The following is a 20,778-nucleotide window of genomic DNA, read 5'->3' on the forward strand; positions in this document are numbered from 1 at the left end:
AGTGTATTACAAATCGCATGCAATTATCGGTGATATATGTACAGGAATTAGCCGATTATTTCAATTCCCTGACATTATAAATTGTAATTATGTTACTTTAAAATGGCATTTAAATTATACTCGAGCTCGAGATTTGATCAAGTTAATTTAAAGTTTGTGTGTGTTTTCTTGAAGACACGAGTGTCGCAAACTTACTTTATTATTACTTGTTTACTTAAAACTTATTGTGCGTTATTTATAGTTATACATTGCTGTTTTTTTTGCGACAGAAAATTACTTTTTTTATATTTATTTATACAAATACGAGTATGTAACTTATGGTGACGTTCGCATGGCAACTGCAACTGCGTTACTGTTGCGACATTACTGCGGTGGCGTTGATGTCGTCGCTGTAAGTAACCGTATTGAATGAATGAATGATTGAATGAAAACTTTATTTCAGGCAACTAGTGGCCCTGAGATAAATACCTTAAAACTAGCAATAGCATACATATTACAATAAAAATAATTCGAAGAATGAAATACGATAACGATAAGTTCTGGTTTGGATAAGTTCTCATTTAGATATCATTTGTATGCCGTATAATTGACAGAAGCAGCTCAATTCAGGCAACGGGCTTTGATGCCAGAAATATCGTAGATAGATCTTATTGGGATCACAGCGGAATCGAAATAAACGTCAATTTTGACACGTCGTTTAGTTATCGATCTTTTAAAGATCTTTCCAAGATCTTTAACGTGTCTTAATCATTCTTCGAATCGGGCCGCATTGTTGCGATGCATAATGTATTACGCAACCGCGTAGTGTCGGAGAGTCGGCCACAGAACCGCCGGAACTTGACGCCCTTCGGCCAAGACTCCTCTTTAACAGCTGCATTACCTAGCGGCCTGCACGCTAGGTAATGCAGCTGTTGTTGATATTCGAATGCCACCTTGTAAACCCACATCGCCGATTCGGACTTAAAAATACGTCAAATTTATTCAAACAAAAACGTCACTTTTGACACGGACATATCCGATCCATATCATATCTAGACCAAATACATGACGTATTTGAAAGTTCGAATCGGTCCGTTCGGTAATAGTGCTGTTAGGGCCTCCGCTAGCTGACGCGGACGCCCGCCGCGTGCGCACTCTCGCGGGTCCTGCTCCCAGGCCAAAGCCGTCGCACGCGCCCGCGCTATTTAGCGCTGTTCATATAATATCTTAAACGGGGCGTCCGTTCCCGATAATCCGCGTCAGCTAGCGGAGGCCCTTACACTGGTTCGCCCGAGAATTGAACGTGACCGCGCTGACGCCCCCAACGGGAACAAAGTCAACTTTGCTTGTTTAGGCCCAAGTCGTTCAAAATTAAACTTTTTGTCGGATTCCCGACTTTTCTTTATTAAAGTTACCGCCGGTTTTATTTGTTTCGTATTTGGTTTTTTAAATTGGTTTAGCGCAATATTGAAATTGTAGCAAGGCGGAAAGGTAAAATATTTGTAGTGTACCCAAAGCGTAAAAAGGGGAACCTATTACTAAAACTCCACTGTCCGTCTGTCTGTCTTTTTTTTAATACCACGACGGTGGCAAACAAGCATACGGCCCGCCTGATGGTAAGCAGTCACCATAACCTATGGACGCTTGCAACTCCAGAGGTGTTACATGCGCGTTGCCGACCGGGCTGTATCTCATGACCCGTGATAGCTAGGCAGTTGAAATTTTCACAAATGATACATTTCTGTTGCCACTATAACAACAAATACTAAAAAGAGAAAAAATAAATATTTGAATGGAGCTCCCATACAACAAACGTGATTTTTTTGCCGTTTTTTGCGTAATGGTACGGAACTCTTCGTGCGTGAGTTCGATTCGCACTTGGCCCATTTTTTTTACATTTCAAAACTATAAATGAAAAAATATTTAAAAAATATCATAATGTTTGTGCATAGCTTATTGAGCTTACCGTGGGACTTAGTCAATTCGTGTAATAATGTCCTATAATATATTTATATATATATTTTTTTTTACGTATATCAAAACGAAAGACATGCTCTTCTCAAACAAATACTAGGAAAATCCTTTAAGGTTATTATAAAACCAAATGGCTTAACACTTTGACTCAGAATAAAAGGTAACCTAGGCCTTATATATCTAATTTTTATAATCAGTGATCGGAACTATGGGAGTAAAACTTTAACAAAACTTGTTAAGCGGACATAGAATAGTGCATACAGCCCTAAAAATATTCATGTCCATAGGGATAGGAATAGTATAGTACTTAGAGCCATAAAAATATTTACATTCATAGATATTCGAATATTTTTAAGACTATAAGCACTCTTTTTACGTCCGCTTGATAAGTTTTGTTAAAGTTTTACTCCCATAGTTCCGATCACTGTTTATAATAATCACATCAGCGAAGACCACGCAGATTTTCCGGAACTTTTTAGACCCATCATTCAGTATGTCTTATTTATGTCTTTCCTTTCTACAAGAACCAGGAAATTAGACGTTTAATTAACAAATAACGCCAATGAGTCCGCCAACCTGTCCTATCACCTCTGAAACCAATTCGACCACGTTACTCGTCTTAATCCCTACCCTCGTTTCCCGCGAGACAGATTGACGTAGCCCCAATCAACCCGATTTATACCCTAAGACGACAACTTAAGGTCCCAAGTGACCCGTCAACTGTCAGATGACTAGACACTCAGATTTGAAAAATGTAGTTTACAGATTTACAGAATTTATTTCGAATCATATTTCGTTATATTTTAGTCTGGCTACTGAAATATTACACAATATTTTGGCGGGACGTCAGTGGCAAACAAGTCTACGGCCCGCCTTATGGTAAGCAGCCTCCATAGCCTATGGACGAATGCAACTTATATGCGCGTTGCCGACCCTAACAATCCGCACCTACTTTTAACAGACATTTATGGATAACGCCATAAGAAAAATCGTGCTTCGAATTTGACAGCTGAAATAAATGTCACTATATGGCTCCGTACATTTTGTGTTAACTTTGATTGCCAAGAGTATATACTTGATAACCGCAGTTACCACAAAAATTACGGCGCCTTAAAGTGCCATCTATTCTAGTCCGCTTGTCAAATTCGGGGCACGATTTTTCTTAGTGTTCGAATTCAGATTATTTTATTTTAACATTATTTTCGTTGTCTTGATTCTGACCACTCTTTCACGCTTTTATCTATGTCTTCTATCAAATAAATAAATAAGTCAAGTGCTATTATATATGACAATATAAAAAAAAAAACATCGCATACAAAAAGCTCCACTCCGTCACATTTATTGGGGACAAAAAACAAGACAAAAAGAATGTTGATCAAGTAATGTCGGTGTGCTATTGCAGTAATGCTGCCGACTATTGCTGCAGGAAGCGCCAAAGGAACCCAAACCCCAACATATAACCCAAACATATAAATTAAATTAGACTTTACTTGGACGACCGGTCTGGCCTAGTGGGTAATACCCGGCCTATGAAGCCGATGGTCCTGGGTTTTATCCCGGGAAGGGCATGTATTTGTGTGATGAGCACACGTATTTGTTCCTGAGTCATGGATGTTTTCTATGTATTTAAGTATTTGTATATTATATATATCGTTGTCTGAGTACCTACGACACAAACTTTCTTGAACTTACCGTGGCGTGGGACTTAGTCAATTTATTTACTATTTATTTAATTTTGTATCACGCAAGTAATATCTCTTCATTTATTTTCCGTCTAAATTAGGATTTTTACAATATCATATAAGTAAAATATGAAAACACGATGAAAACAATACAAACACAAATACAAATACTTTATTAATAACGCCAAGTTACATGTCAGGTACATTCTATATCAGTTCAGTTGTATCAGGTTCATTATATTGCTGTTACGGTAGATGTCACTCGGGCCTCCCTAAGGCTCATGAATGGTGGAAATATTCACTGTATTGGGTAAGGTCTTGGTAGCTCAGATGGTAGAGTACAGGGCTAGCGATCCAATAGTCCTGGGTTCAAGTCTCACACAAGTCAGAGCATTTTTCCACTTTTAATTTGTTTCTAAGCTTAATTTAGACTTCCTACAGCAATCTGAAGTATCTACTTATGACGCGTAGGTACAGCTAGCCTCAAAATAGGGACTTTTGATGCTGACTGTACCTACCAGTGAAACTAAAACGCCTAGCGACATCTGTTTAAACAAAGCTAAGTTTCTGTTATCCACGAAGGGAACGATTTACCACGTCCGTGAGTGCCTTCTATGTTTGCATACGATACGGTTTCAAAAGTAATCCACGTTCTCGCACCGATAAGTTTCGCGAAACTCGTGTGTTGAATATCACTTGATACCCATCACTAGCTTTTCAGAGAAATAAAGCGATAAAGTGAAAAACCCGTGACTTTTAAGCAATTACCCACAGATGTGCCCGTTTGTTTGATTGTTGTCGATTTTTAGGGTTCCGTAGCCAAATGGCATAAAACGGAACCCTTATAGTTTCGCCATGTCCGTCTGTCTGTCTGTCTGTCTGTCTGTCTGTCTGTCTGTATGTCTGTCTGTCTGTCTGTCTGTCTGTCCGAGGCTTTGCTCCGTGGTCGTTAGTGCTAGAAAGCTGAAATTTGGCATGGATATATAAATCAATAAAGCCGACAAAGTCGTACAATAAAATCTAAAAATTTAATTTTTTTTAGGGTACCTCCCCTACACGTAAAGTGGGAGTGAAATTTTTTTTTCGCTTCAACCCTAGAGTGTGGGGTATCGTTGGAAAGGTCTTTCAAAACTAATAGGGGTTTTCAATAAACATTTTTTGATAAAGTGAATATATTCGGAGATAATCGCTCCGAAAGAAATAAAAAATGTGTCCGCCCCCCCCCCCTCTAACTTTTGAACCATAGGTCCAAAAAATATGAAAAAAATCGTGAAAGTAGAGCTTAAGAAAGACATTAAATGAAAACTATAGCGAACATGATCAGTTTAGCTGTTTTTGAGTTATTTTATTAGGAATCTCCTTGGATTTCACGGGATTTTGATAGGCTTGCGTAGGGATATTGATCCAACACGTAGAGGTCCCTTGGAGAGCTTTAATGTCATGTCATTATTAGGTATTATTCTTAATATTCTTATAATACCTAATCGAAAAATTGGACGAATCGGAACGGGTTAGAGGCCAAAATAAATGCCAAATATATTTTAAACTTACAATTTCAAATAATTATTAAAAAATAAAACGAAAAGGTATAGATGTGATAAACATACATCAAATTGAATGTTTTGAGATTATATGAACTTTCAGTATATTTTAAGTAAATTGGTCCCTTCGCAGATCACCTGTGCTTACGAACACAACTCCAATTTACCACCAATACCTTCGTCAAACTTTTATTCAAATTGTTTATATTTGTTTCTTTGTTTTTTTATTCTCTATAATATTACCGGTAGAATGAGAAGAAAAATGAAATTTTTAATATTATTATATGTTTAAATTGCATTGTGCAAAACTACCTTGCACATTATTTTTAGTAGACTACGGCAAAGCAAATGATTTTGAACGGTATGTAGGTGTACAGTAAAAATGTCCAAAATGACCTTTTTGACATTTCCTGCAGCAATACAAACGGCTACATTACTGTACAAAGCGCAAAACTGTGCTTCACTTTTTAAATAACGGCTTCTCGAGCGTCTACCATTTACGACCACAACGAGCTCTTTAATTAATTATTTAAGTTAAAACCTATGGTTTAAAACTTTATGATATCCTAGTTACACGATGTAACCTATTGACGAGTAATTTTATATTATCAAAAAATTATTAGATAATGTAAATAGTTAGTTAAGTCGGTAATGTCGGAATTTATTTTAAATTCATTATACGCGATAAAAATCGTTTAATTTGTTTAGGGCCACTTGTGCCATCCAGAGCTAGCCACTAACTTGTAGTTAACCGGTTAAACCCGGAGTTACTAGTACAATTTAACCATGTGTTAATGGTTAACTCCGAGATAGTGGCTAACCCTGGATGGTGCAAGTAAACAAATGATAATCATTATACTAAACCACATTATGTACCCAACCTACTCGTATGTGTCTAAAGAATATACCAAGGTATTTCCAAAATGTTAAATCTAAAATTACATTAAAATCTTCCACTAAATAAGACCTTAGACTAATGACCCCATTCACCTGTAATCCTTTTCAAACCGACACTGCCCAGAACAAACGAATAGTTCAAAGCAAAGTGGTAGTTAAAATCACACGATAGGTCGTAAACTGGCGCGTGTCGTGGGGTTATGTGGTTTTGAGTTGAGTGCTAACGGAAATAATAATTAGTGCTAGTCTAAGGGCTAGACTTAAAGTATCGGTAGACTACATCAGTAGTGATGCTGAGTAATGCTGCAGTAATGCGGCAGTAATGCAGCGCGACATTACTGCTCACAGCAATACTGTTGCAGTAATGTGTATTGCTGCAGGAGCCGCCAAAAAGGTTATTTTAGAAATATATGCCATACTCCCTATTTATAAAACATTACAAGCCTCAATATTAGAGTCAGCATCTCGAACAAAATGATTCCGTACCTCAATGAAGTGCCGGCACTTCATTGCGTTTAGAACGTCTCCGACTACTGGTGAGGTGCCACGCATGTAACAAAAATATCAAGAAACATAATAAAAGCAATATAATAACAATTTACTGCGAAAAAAACTCTTATTTTAAGCTCATTAAAATTATTATGAAACGTCACTTTAAACACGCCACGCGGTGGTACGCCATTTTCTTTGGCGCAAAGTTTATATCTCGCAAATGTAACATGTAGGTACTAATGATTACACCTTATAGTTTGTAGAATATACACAATAATACTCTTCATCTCGTAATTTTTGTGTTGTTTTTTCTTTTATTTAAAGAGAAGAGAGATTTTTATTATGCTATAAGCGCGATTTGATCAAAATTGCTACGAGTACGACAGTCCAATAGAAATAGTTTTGACTATTTTTATGAATGAAAATGTCGTCAGCGTCACACATGTAAAACAATTTCAATGCACTTGTAAGGAAATAAATATATTTTATTTAGATTCTTTAGGGTACGTATTTAGGCAGAAAATGAACAGTTGTCATAACAGTTTCGCTTCTGGCTAGGTACGCTTATTCTTTAGCTGAGTGACAGACGTCAAACGCCGAAAATGGCGGACACAATTTGTTTTTGATGGCCTGTCTAGTACATTTATGTCAGTGGCCTCAATTAGTGAATTTATCTTTTATCCCTTTCCTGCAAATATATAAGTCAAAATGACAGATTAAGACTAAAATTGAGGCTTATACTCCATTTATGTATAACGCCAATAAAATGCTCCAAAATGCAACATGATGGTGGAATAGGTATTGTCCAGAACTGATCTTTGAATGAGTTCTAGTTTTACTTTTATTATCAATTATTATACCGCGACCATGACTTGTCAGACATGCTTACGCCATAAAAGAAGGCTCTCCATAATACAACTGACAGCAGCCTGCATTAGAAACAATAAAAACAGTAACCATTTTCATTGCCCCCGACTACAGTAGGAAAAACTTTATTTTCCACACACTACCATAACGCCATAAAATGCCTTTATTATCACAAGATGGCTAGGATCGTAAACTTCCCATCAAAGGAGCCACTACACATAAATGTGCCATTAATTGGTACACTAAACTTAGTAAATGCTTTTCCGAACACTACTGGGGCAAATATTTTAGTGCGATTGGATGATGGAATGTCTTTGTGATGTCTGTTGTTAACTCTGTCCAGATTACATCATAGCTTTTAGATTTGAGATTATTTTATGGGGTTATATTATAATATTACACACATATAGATCGTGTCATTCACGAAGACGCGTGTCTTGACTTGTATTATCGTGTTATTAAGAGGAAATGGGACGGCCGCTTCTCCATACAAACGTAGTCGCCATTTTCCTCTCTGTAAATTGGCATTATGCAATATATGTTTATATAATTTGATGCATATTAACCATACCTCTACGTTTGACTTTTTTAGATTTTTTGATTATTGTAAAAACTAACAGCAAAAAACAGATTTCATACAAACTTTTAAATGCTCCTCCTATAATAATAAAAAAGATCGAAAAAAAAAACGATATTCGGGAAACAACTTTGAAAAGTGATTTGATTGGGTTTCGAAAGCTTTCACGAAAGCTCTGGATTTACGGTTTTCGTTGATGTAATAATTACTTTTCATATTTCAGAATCGTACCGCCGCTAACTATTTTTCAGTTGCAATATCTATAGTTTAGCAAAGAATGTCGGTCCTGAAAGCCCATGAATGCTGCCTACGTTGCGTTGGTGTAAGTTTGTAAGCGTCTTAATGTCTACAAATTTCTCAAAATCAGTGGTTTGTGTCAAGAAGCTTTCGGCCGCTGACTCGGCCAATGGATATTTTTTGGGAAACAACTTTGAAAAGTGATTTGATTGAGTTTCCAGAGCTGTGACGAAAGCTCTGGATTTACGGTTTTCGTTGATGTAATAATTACTTTCTAAAAACAGGAGCATAGCTGTGGTTGATAAACGACAAATTAAGTTAAATCATTTACAATAAAGTGAATATACAGAGAGGAGAATGAGGACGTTTGTATGAAAAGGCGATTTCGCACGGGTCCTCCACTTATTTTATACTACGTCGGTGGCAAACAAGCATACGGCTCGCCTGATGGTAAGCAGTCTCCGTAGCCTATGTACGCCTGCAACTCCAGAGGAGTTACATGCGCGTTGCCGACCCTGAATTTACAATTAAGTGAATATACAGAGAGGAGAATGAGGACTTTTGTATGAAAAGGCGATTTCGCACGGGTCCTCCACTTATTTTATACTACGTCGGTGGCAAACAAGCATACGGCTCGCCTGATGGTAAGCAGTCTCCGTAGCCTATGTACGCCTGCAACTCCAGAGGAGTTACATGCGTTGCCGACCCTGAACCCGCCCCCCACTCGTTGAGCTCTGACAACCTTACTCACCGGCAGGAACACATCAGACTAGGGTCTAGTCACTAGTGACTAGGGTCTAGACTCTAGTGTTATTTGGCTGCGGTTTTCTGTAAGGTGGAGGTACTTACCCAGTTGAGCTCTGCTCTAGATCTGGAACGACATCCACTGGCTGTGCCCTACCACACAAAGCGAGATGACATTCACAATGCCCATACCTCTCTCTCGGACGTAGTTTAAGGACAAACCCGGGTCCAAAACTTTCGTCTTTTAGGTTAGATTCGACAAATCTGCGTGTGCAGGATGGCACGAACTATACTACACAGTATAACATAAGGTACATTGGCGTATGAAAGCGGGATAGTTTAGAAAATGGCAAATATATCTTTCAAATAACTCAATCAAGTTGCCACGACTACCAAGATATCTTACTTACCATTGCTACAATAACAAGGAATTTAAGTTAGTTGATATTACGGTTTACCCAACATAATATTACCTGCCTTAATATAGGTACAATACCAATACTGACGAGATAAAATCAATTATAATTTAATCACTCATCTATCTTATAGTTTATACACGTCGGATCACTTGTCGTATCCCATGCTAGGGTTCCCATTACTCAAGACCGCAGATCACTTTTCTGCTAGATAGATCATTTAAGACGCCTTCTAAAAAGCATTTCTATACATACACGAGGGTAGTGCGACCAGCCTTCTGGCCATCCTACCTAACGGAAAGGACCTTTTTATTTTTATTAGAAGCTTTTTCTTTATTATGTGTTGCTTGTTGAACAATATAAAAAAATGATTTCAAGGCGACTTATGGCATTAATATGTATTCCCGGAATTACTTATATGCAATGCACATAATTGTGTGGTAAATACTCGAAAAGAACACAGCAAATTCCCACGTAGGTGTTTTTAAATTATCGCTTATTGGCGGTATGACAGCGGCACCGCTCATTTTAGTTGCCTACATGGACTGGGGACAATGTTTGGATCCCAGATACATTTCAGGTGACGTCGTTTGCGTCTACAACCTCAGATTTTGTGGCCTGTTTACTGCACAAATATTACTGCTATGGTTTCTATGATGCCACTCAACATCGAACAAGAACTTACTGTTAGGAGAATGAAATGTCGTCTGCTCAAACTTATGCAGTGCCGACAAATTTAATGCACTTTGAAAAATTGCGGATTCCACATGAAACAATCACGGAACATAATTTACCATTTCCTAAGTCAGAGTTTCATTTCTAGTGCAATTCCGCTAAAGTATCCCAGAATTTTTTGAACTTTTCATACACATCTATAGTACACAGTCCATTGGGGTGTAATCTACGGCCAATAAACAGCCGTATCAATGTAAGCTTCGGCAGGCTTAGGACATTAATTGATTCAAGCCCTTAGCCGCTTTCCATTATGTAGGGATCAGTTTAAGGGTTGTTTACAAAAACATCACATACAAGGTGTAACAAATATAGTGGAGATCTGATTAATGGAACAATCGGATTAAATTCTGTTAAAGAAAAATAAGACAAGTTATTTAAAAGGCTTTTATAATACAATGCTGCGATCACTCACAAAAAAAATATAATTATGAAAGTATTTTATGTGGTATTAAATTTTCTTTATGTGACATATCAAACAAAGCTAACTACAGCCCTATATAATCTCTGGTAACAATTGTATCTAGCGGCTCAAAGGCCAAACCGTGCATCATGTACTTTTATACATTTGTCTAATTCCACATTGAGTAAGCCGAAGTACTCCACGGCTTATCTACTGAAAATGTCATTATTCTAAAACAAGCTGTTGAGTATTACACTTGTAGGAAGGCTCCTGTTAATGCGTATTTTCTCGATCTTTCCCAAGCCTTCGATCTTATTAACTATGATGCATTTTCCTTAGAAGCTCACGCCCATATTCAGTTATTTGCCCAAATTGTGTTCGCTCAGGTAGTATGTTGTCGGATGAGTACAGTCTGAAGTGCTGAGTGCGTCAGGGGGCGATTGACCTCACCTAAATTTTTTCCGCTGTACATCGATGCCTTGATCGGAGAGCTCAGCAATACACGTGTCGGCTGTCATAAGGGCAGGGTTTGTTTTAATAACATAAGCTATGCTGACGATATGGCACTGCTGAGCCCGTCGGTTGGTGGGCTATATTTCTTATTGAAAAGTGAGTCATATGCCCTAACGCATAACCTTAAATAATATGTTAACAAGAGCGAGTACATGTTCTACAAAGCGGGAAGCAAGTGTTTATCACACCTCCTGCTAATACGTTTGAATGGCATGCAACTGAAAAGGGTTTACTCATTTAAATTCTTTGGGCACTTGGTAACTGACGATTTCCGCGTTGACGCTGATATCGAGATGGAGCCGAGGGTCTTGGCCGTCAGGGCCAATATCATAGCTCGCAAAAATAAATTTCCAGCATTCTGTACATCGCTGTATACCTGCTTGTGGACTTGGTACACGCAAAGGATTTTTAACGCCATGTGCATACAATAAACTACTAATGGGGACTGTTGTGGCTACCTCGGTACTGCAGTGTTTGCGGACGTGGACGGTTTTCATGCAGATGCTGTGCAACGCGGCAGCCGCCATAGACTCCTGAAGTCCTGACCATCGTGTCCGATAAATGGTACAGCCTAATATAAGGCACTGGTCCTCTCTGCATTTACTTTTACAAGCAACCTTAGTTATAAATAAATAAAAAAATACTAACAAAACATGACGTCTAAAATAAATGCGTTTTAATATTACTATTTTATGTAATTGTTTTGTATTTATTTTTACACTGTGCAACATAATCAGGATTCCACCAATACCTAAATTTCTCATAGATCTTAGGAATCGCCACCTTCTGCTCGTTATTAATGGCTGCACAAAGCAGACAATGATACGCGCGTGCATTAGGTGGGACATATAGGGCTTCGTAATCCCTGTAGATATAGAAATCACTATATTCGTCGGGGTTGTTAACATAGTACGCTATTGAAGTGGCAAGATTTTCGAACATATATTTTGCGGCGTTGATGTAGGTTCCCAGCGGCATGAATCTAAAAAAAAAACAGTTTTAACTATGTATCATAACGAAGTCAAAACAGATCTTAACCAGGCCAGGCAATGAAGGTCACTCCTTTTTTTTAAGATGAGGATCGTAATCTTATCCTTTTTCCGAACGTTTAAAAAAATAACCATAATTCTTTTATGTGGACTGTGGACATTAAATAAGTTATTTTAACGCCTGATTTTCTCGCTAAACTCTTACAAGCATATTTAATTATGTTACCTATTAAATTTTCCGTGTTACTCGTACGTACCCTCCGGAAAAACGTCTGTGAATACGAATATACCATCTTACTCACACTGATCTTAAATCAAATTCAAAGAATTTAAACTAACCTGGAATAATTATCCAGACCGTACACAATTGGAACACTGTTCCTTGCAAGTGGGCATTCATTTAATACATTATCAAACGGTTCAAAATCTAAATAGAAAAAGTATTCATCTCTCAGCAAATCGTTTTCCGTACTGTTTTCTTTTGGCGATAATTCTCCGCAACCATAAATATCTAAAGTTTGGTCGTACAGTAAAAGAGATTTTTGCAAACTTTTGGCGTATTCAAATTGTTTCTCCTTGTCAGTGCAATTTGATACAAACCATACAACAGCTTTTTTCTTTTGTCTCAAATCCGGCAACAGTTCGCGTCCAATGTGATGTTTGCAAGCCATAAACATTTTTTGCCGAAGAATGTTCTCGTATGTAGAGAAAACTATATCAGAATCTTTCTTATAAGTCGCTGTCCAATTAAAAAAGTTATCAAATATATCATTGCAAACTGGTATTGTCTCATCGCAATATTTAACAGTGTTGTTACAAAAAGGTTCGGCAAATACAAAAATGTATTTCGGTTTTGAAAAGTCTGATCCTCTTTTAGGGAGATCATTCATATCTTTAAATATATCAAGGTTACGTCCGTTGAATAGTATAGCGTCAAATCTATCTTCATTTCCTTGGCCAAAGAAATTTTTATCATCAGTAATATAGCAATTCTGAACTGGACAATTGCTTTCAGTAAACATCAGTTGTCCGCCTCCACTTCTTGTATTAATTCTGTTGTTGTGCATGTACTGTTTGTCATTCGTCCAGACTAGTATGAACTTCGTTAAATTAGCTGTCACTGTTGATGGTTTAATGGTTATCCAAATGTTGAGAAATACAAGTGTTTTGCTGAACGGTAGCATAATTTAAGTTTTCGTCATGTAATGTAGGTACCTACATAGTCGTAAATAATGAAAAAACTATAAATCAGATTGTAAAAAGTATTGCATTGCAGTAGTAAATTCTCTATTGTAAACGGTTCTTTTCCTTGTATGTATTAAAACCAGCGGTATCGGGTTCTATTTTATTATTATTATTTTATTTCAAGAAAAAACTTAAGTCTTAACTTTATTCTGATTCTAGTACTTCTTATATTCCATGCTTTTACGGTTGAATCTTAAAGGAATTAGACGCACACGTATTTTTTATTACAAGATCAACTATTATTTTTCTATTAATATTTATATATACATATATATAAATATCAATAGAAATATAATAGTTAATCTGGAAACAAACCAAACAACAGCAATAGTTGCATAGTTGGTTTGTGTAAGAATGTCCCTATAATATGTAAATATATATATTATGGGAAATTTTTACACAAATTTACTAAGTCCCACGCCACGGGAAGCTCAAGAACGTTTGTGTTGTGGGTACTCAGACAACGATATACAAAATATACCCAGGATCATCACTACCCACTAGACCAGACCGGTCGTCGTGACCTTCCTATACCAGCAGTATGTACTAGGTACTATCACTGTTTTTACCTGCTTATGCTTACGACGGATATCAACGTATTTATTTGTGTGGTATTCTGTATCTGTATCTTTCTAATCTTCAGAACGACAAGACTTTATTAAAAGGAAAGTGAACATTCGGTTTTCCATGCAAAATTAGTCACCATTTTCCCCTCCCGGGGTAATGATATTATGGAATTTGTTTGCGAAATTTATTGTATACGAACAGTGTATGGTAGAGTAGAGTATGGTTACAATAATATGTGACATTTTCTAATAAATTGTACCACATTGCTGGTTGTCTATAAGGTTGGTGTCAAATTGAAGCTTTATGGAAATAACGTCTTATTGAAAACCTACAATAAGTACCCTTTTGGTTGAATACGGCACATATGTTCAATTGTTCGTTTTTTTCTCTCAGTATATCTAAGTTTTAGTATCTATCAATAAATCAATCAATCAATCAATCAAAATATTTATTGTTGGTCATGAGTTACAGAGATGTATGGAGAAGCGGTTGTCTGCTTTCCTCCGAAAATGATTTGTGTCCCTATCATGTCCCTATTATACCACTATGATGTGACTATTATGCCACTAATATGTCACTAATATGTCACTATAATGTCACTAATATGTCACTAGTATGTCACTAATATGTCACTATTATGTCACTATTATGTCACTAATATGTCACTAATATGTCACTATTGTGCCACTTGCTCCAGTAATATTGTCATTTACACCTTGAGAAAACCTCCGCTATCTAGTATTTTGGCATAATATGGACAAGAGTTCCAACAGTGGGACTAAAAAATGTACAACTACGCAGCATCCCGAAATGTTCAAACGGCGAATATGAATGACCCGCTGAATGGTCGGGGTACAGAGCGCTCGCGCGGAAAATTCTTCCATTCCAATGGCTTTTCTCACCCAACACTGGCTTTGAACTTATTTTCCGCTCTGCTATTTTCTTGCTCTGGAAAACGTTTTTCTTTAACGCACCTTTGTTGGTGAATGGAAACATGACAGGCAATGGAATAACAGGTTGATTGGAGGGATATCGGGGTTTGCAATTGTGTATTTCATATTTAGGTATGCGGAAGAAATAAGGTAGGCATTCAACCCCTTCCTAACTTTGATTCTCTTCCCTTCTTAGTACCTTCGATGTACAAATAGCCTATACGGTAAAGAAAGAGTCAGCAGTTTTGGTTTCTTGTTCATTTCAAGCCAGTCAGGACTTTTGCTTCTATATTAAATTAGACAAATTAACTGTCTGAACCGTTAACTTTTGTGAAGCAATATTGTGCTTTGCGTTTGTATTGTTTTTAAGCTTAAGAATAATTCACTCTCATAGGCGAATACACAAAAATATGAATAAACAGGGTGATTAATCCAGATGCGTAAGGTACAGTGCGGGATCTTCGAAGGCAGCTTTTTTTTTCTAATTCAGCCTCGTGAGTTCCAATATAACAAATTTCCATATCTCTCATATTTTCGGATTATCCGAAACCCTGCTCTGCTGGATTTAATACCGTAAATACTCGGCCCGATTCAAAGAATGAGATTCGATAACTATAAGTTCTGATTTAGATATCGTTTGTATGTCGTATAATTGACAGAAACAGCTCGATTCGGACAACCAATGTCACTTTAACGTTAGAAATATCGTAGATAGATCTTATTGGGATTACAGCGGAAACGAAATAAACGTCAATTTTGACATGTCAATTAGTTATTGATCTTTTACAGATCTTAAGCATATCGTAATCATTCTTCGAATCGGGCCGACTATAATCCTAAAGCAAAACCATTCCTTTTGGTTTTCCCGTTTTCCGGGGAAATCCTAAAATATTTTAATTTAAAATGTCGGTAATTGTTATTTTAACCTTAAGACCTGTTTAACCTGACCTATGTAATGCCAGTAGCAAGTATCTGTTTCTCTCATTATTTTAAAAATGGTACAATGCTTCTAAAAGTGAGTAAAAAATACTTTTATTAAAAATAACTGTCATCTTACTTTGCTTTGACTTATGTCTCATGAAATTACTTCCTGTATTTTAATCAGTAAAATACTTGGAATCTCTCTTTAGTTATTTTTAGAAACAACGTGATAATAAATTCTCAACATAACTTGTGGATATTTGTTTCTAGAACAGGCATGCACTTTCCCTTTTTTCTACTTTTAAATAATATCATGGAATATTTTTTTAGTATTTATTTTAGTAGAGATTTTTAAAGCAGCTTCAACTATATATATTGTAGTGACTTTGGTAGTGGCTGGTATGAGTGTAGTGTTCACTGTGAAATTGGTGAGATTATAATGTATTAGATGATTAGGTGATAGTGAACTAACCCCGCAACCGTGCATGACCACCCACGAGCGGTTTTACATATAATCTACAGGAACTGTTAGCCAACTACCAGTAGTCAACGGCGCAATGTCGACGCATAGCGGCCTCGGGGTTTTCGAAACATGTCCGTATGTACTGTCTAAAAATATAACCAAAAAATTATTGGTACATAAATAAATAAATAAATATTATAGGACATTATTACACAAATTGACTCAGTCCCACAGCCAACGATATATATAATATATAAATATTTATAAATACTTAAATACATAGAAAACACCCATGACTCAGGAACAAATATCCATGATCATCACACTAATAAATGCCCTTACCAGGATTTGAACCCGGGACCTTCGGCTTCATAGGCAGGGTTACTACCCACTAGGCCAGACCGGTTGTCAAAAAACACATTACATTACATTATTGGAATAACTTACGAATTTTTAAATAAAGAAGAGAACACTAAATAGTTAAATGTTCCTCTAGATTACAAATCACACAGATACAGATAATACCTTTAACCTAAAATAAAATAAATAATACTTTTTTATAAAATGGGTCTTTCAGTTTTATACTGTTAATTAAAAAGATTTGCAGTTCGAAACGACACGAGAGTATTTTGCGCGAGTCGCTAACGAATTTACTGCAAATCTGGGTCGGCTTTAATGCGCAGATTACGAGTTCTATAGCAGTCCGGTTCCAGTTTTAAGATACGTCAAATATTTGATCTAGATACGATGTGGATCGGATATGTCAGTGTCAATTGTGACGTTTCTTCAAACAATAACGACTTGTGGGAGTGACCCTGCCTATGAAGCCGATGATTCTGGGTTCAAATCCTGGCAATTATAATTTGTGTGATGAGCATGAATATTTGTTCCTGAGTCATAGGTTTCTATGTATTTAAGTATTAATAAATATTTAAATATTATATTAAACGTCTTATATTTGTCTAAGTACCCAAAACTCAAGCCTTATTGAGGTTATAGTGGGACTTAGTAAATTTGTGTAATAACTTGGTTGATTTTAACACAAATTGATGCTTCGCGAAAATAACCTTTGATGTTGCAGGTATCCATGGGCGGTGGTAATCGCTTACCATCAGGTGATTCGTCTGCTCGTTTGCTTCCTCTACCATAATTGCTCTTCATATGTTCTGTGTGCGACAGATTTGGAACAAAGTATATTGTGTTTTTACAAATATAAATCAGTACCCCTAGTGTAAATTTGATCGACATCATAACGTGACGAACGCGTTTGCGTTAAGTCTCATTTTGTATAGGATTTTGAGTTTCCAAAACGTCCCGCTTGGCGCGCTCTTTCTAAATCTAATACAAAATGAGACTAAACGCAAACGCGTACGTCACGTTTAGAAATCGAATTTATTTACACTAGGGGTACTGATCATCTGATTTATATTTGTATAGACTAATCTTTAAACGTAACTTTTATGAAATTATGCCGTTTATATATTCCATATATTATATAGTCCCTAATTCAAGTAAAAAAAAAAGATTATCGGCCAAGAGCATCTCGGGCCATGCTTTGTGTAGCTGTAGTTACCATTTCGTCAGAATAGGCTAAACGGGGCCTATTAGTAAAGCATAAGGGAGTTACCTTCGCAGCACTTTGTACGTTTTTTTACTAAGAGAAAAAGTTTTTGCAATAACTCAATAACGGCTGGACTAATCATGTTCGCTATAGCTTTTAATGAATGTATTTACTTTTCTTTTCCTTTTTTTATACTTATTGGACCCAAGGTTCAAAAGTTAGAGGACACACCCACACACACACACACACATTTTTTTTTCTCTCGCAGCGATATTTTCCGAAAATAGTTTTTTTATAAAAAAATTTTCGTTGGAGACCCGTATTCGTTTCGAAAGACCTATCCAACGATATCATTGGTCATAAAAAAAAAATTGTTTAGGACCATTTTGTACCCAAAAAAATGTGGTTGTTATTTTGCCGTTCTGTCTCCATGCATGATTTATGTATCCATCCAAATGGCAGCTTTCTAGCACTAACGATCACGGAGCAAAGCCGCAGCCGGATAGACAGACGGACATGGGGAAACTAATAAGGGTTGCTAGTTGACTACGGAACCCTAACAATGTCTAAACTATGAGAGTTACTGAAAGTATAAGATCCGAATGTTACTTAGAAATGTTCCATGTCAAAGAGCTAAATTAACTTTTTAAATAAGCTTATTTCTCTTCGCCATTTTATTAAAAACTATTTTAATTAGCTGTAGAACGAACTGCATAAGAAGATTAAAATTCTCTTTACATTTCTTGATGCAAAAAAATGGCGGTTCAGAAAGTACGATGTCAGAGTGTTGGTGTTGATTCACTTACAATTTATTTACGAGTCACATGTTTTTAGCTTTTTCTTTCAGTTAGACAGTTCGCTAGTATATTTAGGTGCAGTCGCCATTATATATCGGAGCGGCCAAGGTGCTCACAAATATCTGAACACGCCTCTATTGTCAAGGCGTTAGAGTGCGTGTTCAGATATTTTTGAGTACTTTGGCCGTCCCGATATTTCTGATGGCAACTGTACGTAGTAGCTAAGTGCACATGTTCATTCAGTGTAGTAGTAAGTAATGTGTAATTATTTGTGCGTAGATAAGTAATAAAGTTTTCAGATTTATTTGATCTAAGTAATCGGGATTTTATCTTGTTAATAAAATTATTTAACACCTGGAGGCGCGTAGAGAACGAGATGCGAGCCGTAGGACTGAGCTGGAACTTGCCACACACACGACTGGATAAAACTAAAAAATGTCTTGTCTTCATTGGCCCGAAAGTTTATAAGAAGATTCCTCCGGCAATTAAGCAGGCCCCGAGTTACGCTTGATTTGTACGACAAATGAAAACAAAGCTAGTTAAAGACGCTTTATACTCCATCAACGATTTTTTTTGTAAAAAGTATGTAGAAATGTTAAATAAGTACAATAAATTGTAAATGTATAAATATGTACTGTAAATGTATAAATATATAAATAGTAATTGGAAATGTAGCATAAAAATATAAACTGGAAAAGTAAGGAAGCCCATGCTTAGGGGCGGATCCGGAACGCCCCAGTTGCGGCAAAAATATAAAATCTATTTATTATATACATATAATCTGTAAAAATATAGTGACGTATAAGATGTAAATATTATGAATAAATAATTGAATTGAATTGAATTGAATTGAATTGAATTGAATTGAACGCGTCCAAGAGTTCCAAGACGGTTGCTCGAGATAGAAAGGCGTGGAAGGATCTTGTGGAGGCCCTATGCACCTCCGAGGTGCCCTTGGGATTGAGTCTTTATATAAATTTAAATAGTTGAAAACGCGGTTGTAGGTGACTGATCACCTCTAGAGTACATAGCTCACGCCCGTAGGCTACGGTGTCCGCTTACCATCAAGCAGACCAAGCTTTTTTGCTCCCAAAGCGTTGCTATAATCGTCGCACACGACACTGGTTTGGAGCCTTTATAGATTTCAATACGTGCTCTGTGAAAATGTGAACTGTAGGCCTCGCGTCGCGTGCATAGCTTAGCACAATAGAAATATTGCATGTAAGATCTTAGTTCTAGGCGTTCATTACTTGAAGCATTGATATTCAATTAAATTTATTTTAATTCGGACCATGTTCATAGTGTTAGTGAACATTCCCTTAATCCTATGTTAGTTAAACCTATACTATATAAACTAAGCCTCTAGATGACATATGTACATCCTCCCAGTGTTTCCAGAAGGCGCAAGCAGGCGACTCACTAGGTGCAAGAGGCATTCGTAATAATAAGCATTTTTGCCCAAGCTAATGAGCTAATAGGTCAAACACATTTTAGAGAAAAGGCCAGTTTGGGCAAAATAAAATGTAATTACTCTAGTATATACAATTATAATATAATATAATTATTATATATCTCAATATTCTTATTTGAGTCTTAAGTATGTAACTAGACGCACTAGCAGATCTAGTTAACATATAAAAATAATTGGCACAAATAATCGGTCCATATCATTTTCATAAACTAAAAACTTCAATTATTATGTTCCAATATTAATCAAAATACTAGTAAATAGTATGTATATAACTAATAAATTAATTCCGTAAGTTTAATGGAATAGAAGCAAAATATTCTCACGAGAAATTTTAAACAACAAACAAAGACTTTAACTAAATCATATTTCGTAGTGGGTCGTTACTCAGAAAAGGAGATTGGTACTCGAGTTTAAAGGGTAATAAATTAGTCAAACGTATAAGGTAAAGGCATCAGTGCTGAGACATGCACCAGTGTGCCAAAAGTAGGTGTTATTATAGATTAATAAAGTATCAATTGAAAAGTAACTTAATTTTTAAAATAATTGTTTAGCATAAACCACAACACTACTTCAAAGAAGTGCTGTCTTCTGACATTAAGGGATATGCCATATGCGCCATTTTTTTGGAGCGTCACATGGTATTTTGATCAAACGTCGGCAGCCGAATTGTGATATTTTTTTAGAAGCATGTGCTCTGCTTCACGTAATGAATACTTCATTTGTCTGGAAGAAGTGGAAAATTAATATAAATCCATATTAAAGTAAACCCTGGCCGATT

At 36.4% G+C, this 20,778-nt stretch overlaps 2 protein-coding genes across 2 annotated transcripts in view; one reads left to right on the forward strand and one right to left on the reverse strand.

Annotated features, from left to right (window-relative positions):
* The window catches only part of LOC133529475 (dopamine receptor 1), a 172,980-nt gene that overhangs the window by 58,485 nt on the left and 93,717 nt on the right, over positions 1 to 20,778 (forward strand). The window lies entirely within an intron of this gene.
* LOC133529871 (alpha-(1,3)-fucosyltransferase C-like) lies at positions 11,537 to 14,440 on the reverse strand. Its single transcript, XM_061867674.1, has 2 exons — positions 12,383 to 14,440; positions 11,537 to 12,036 (listed from the first exon to the last, which is right to left on the reverse strand). Exons 1-2 carry the CDS (start codon positions 13,225 to 13,227, stop codon positions 11,745 to 11,747), a joined length of 1,137 nt encoding a protein of 378 aa, XP_061723658.1. The 5' UTR covers positions 13,228 to 14,440; the 3' UTR covers positions 11,537 to 11,744.

The sequence above is a fragment of the Cydia pomonella genome, chromosome 21, assembly GCF_033807575.1.
Source record: "Cydia pomonella isolate Wapato2018A chromosome 21, ilCydPomo1, whole genome shotgun sequence".
NCBI lineage: Eukaryota > Metazoa > Arthropoda > Insecta > Lepidoptera > Tortricidae > Cydia > Cydia pomonella.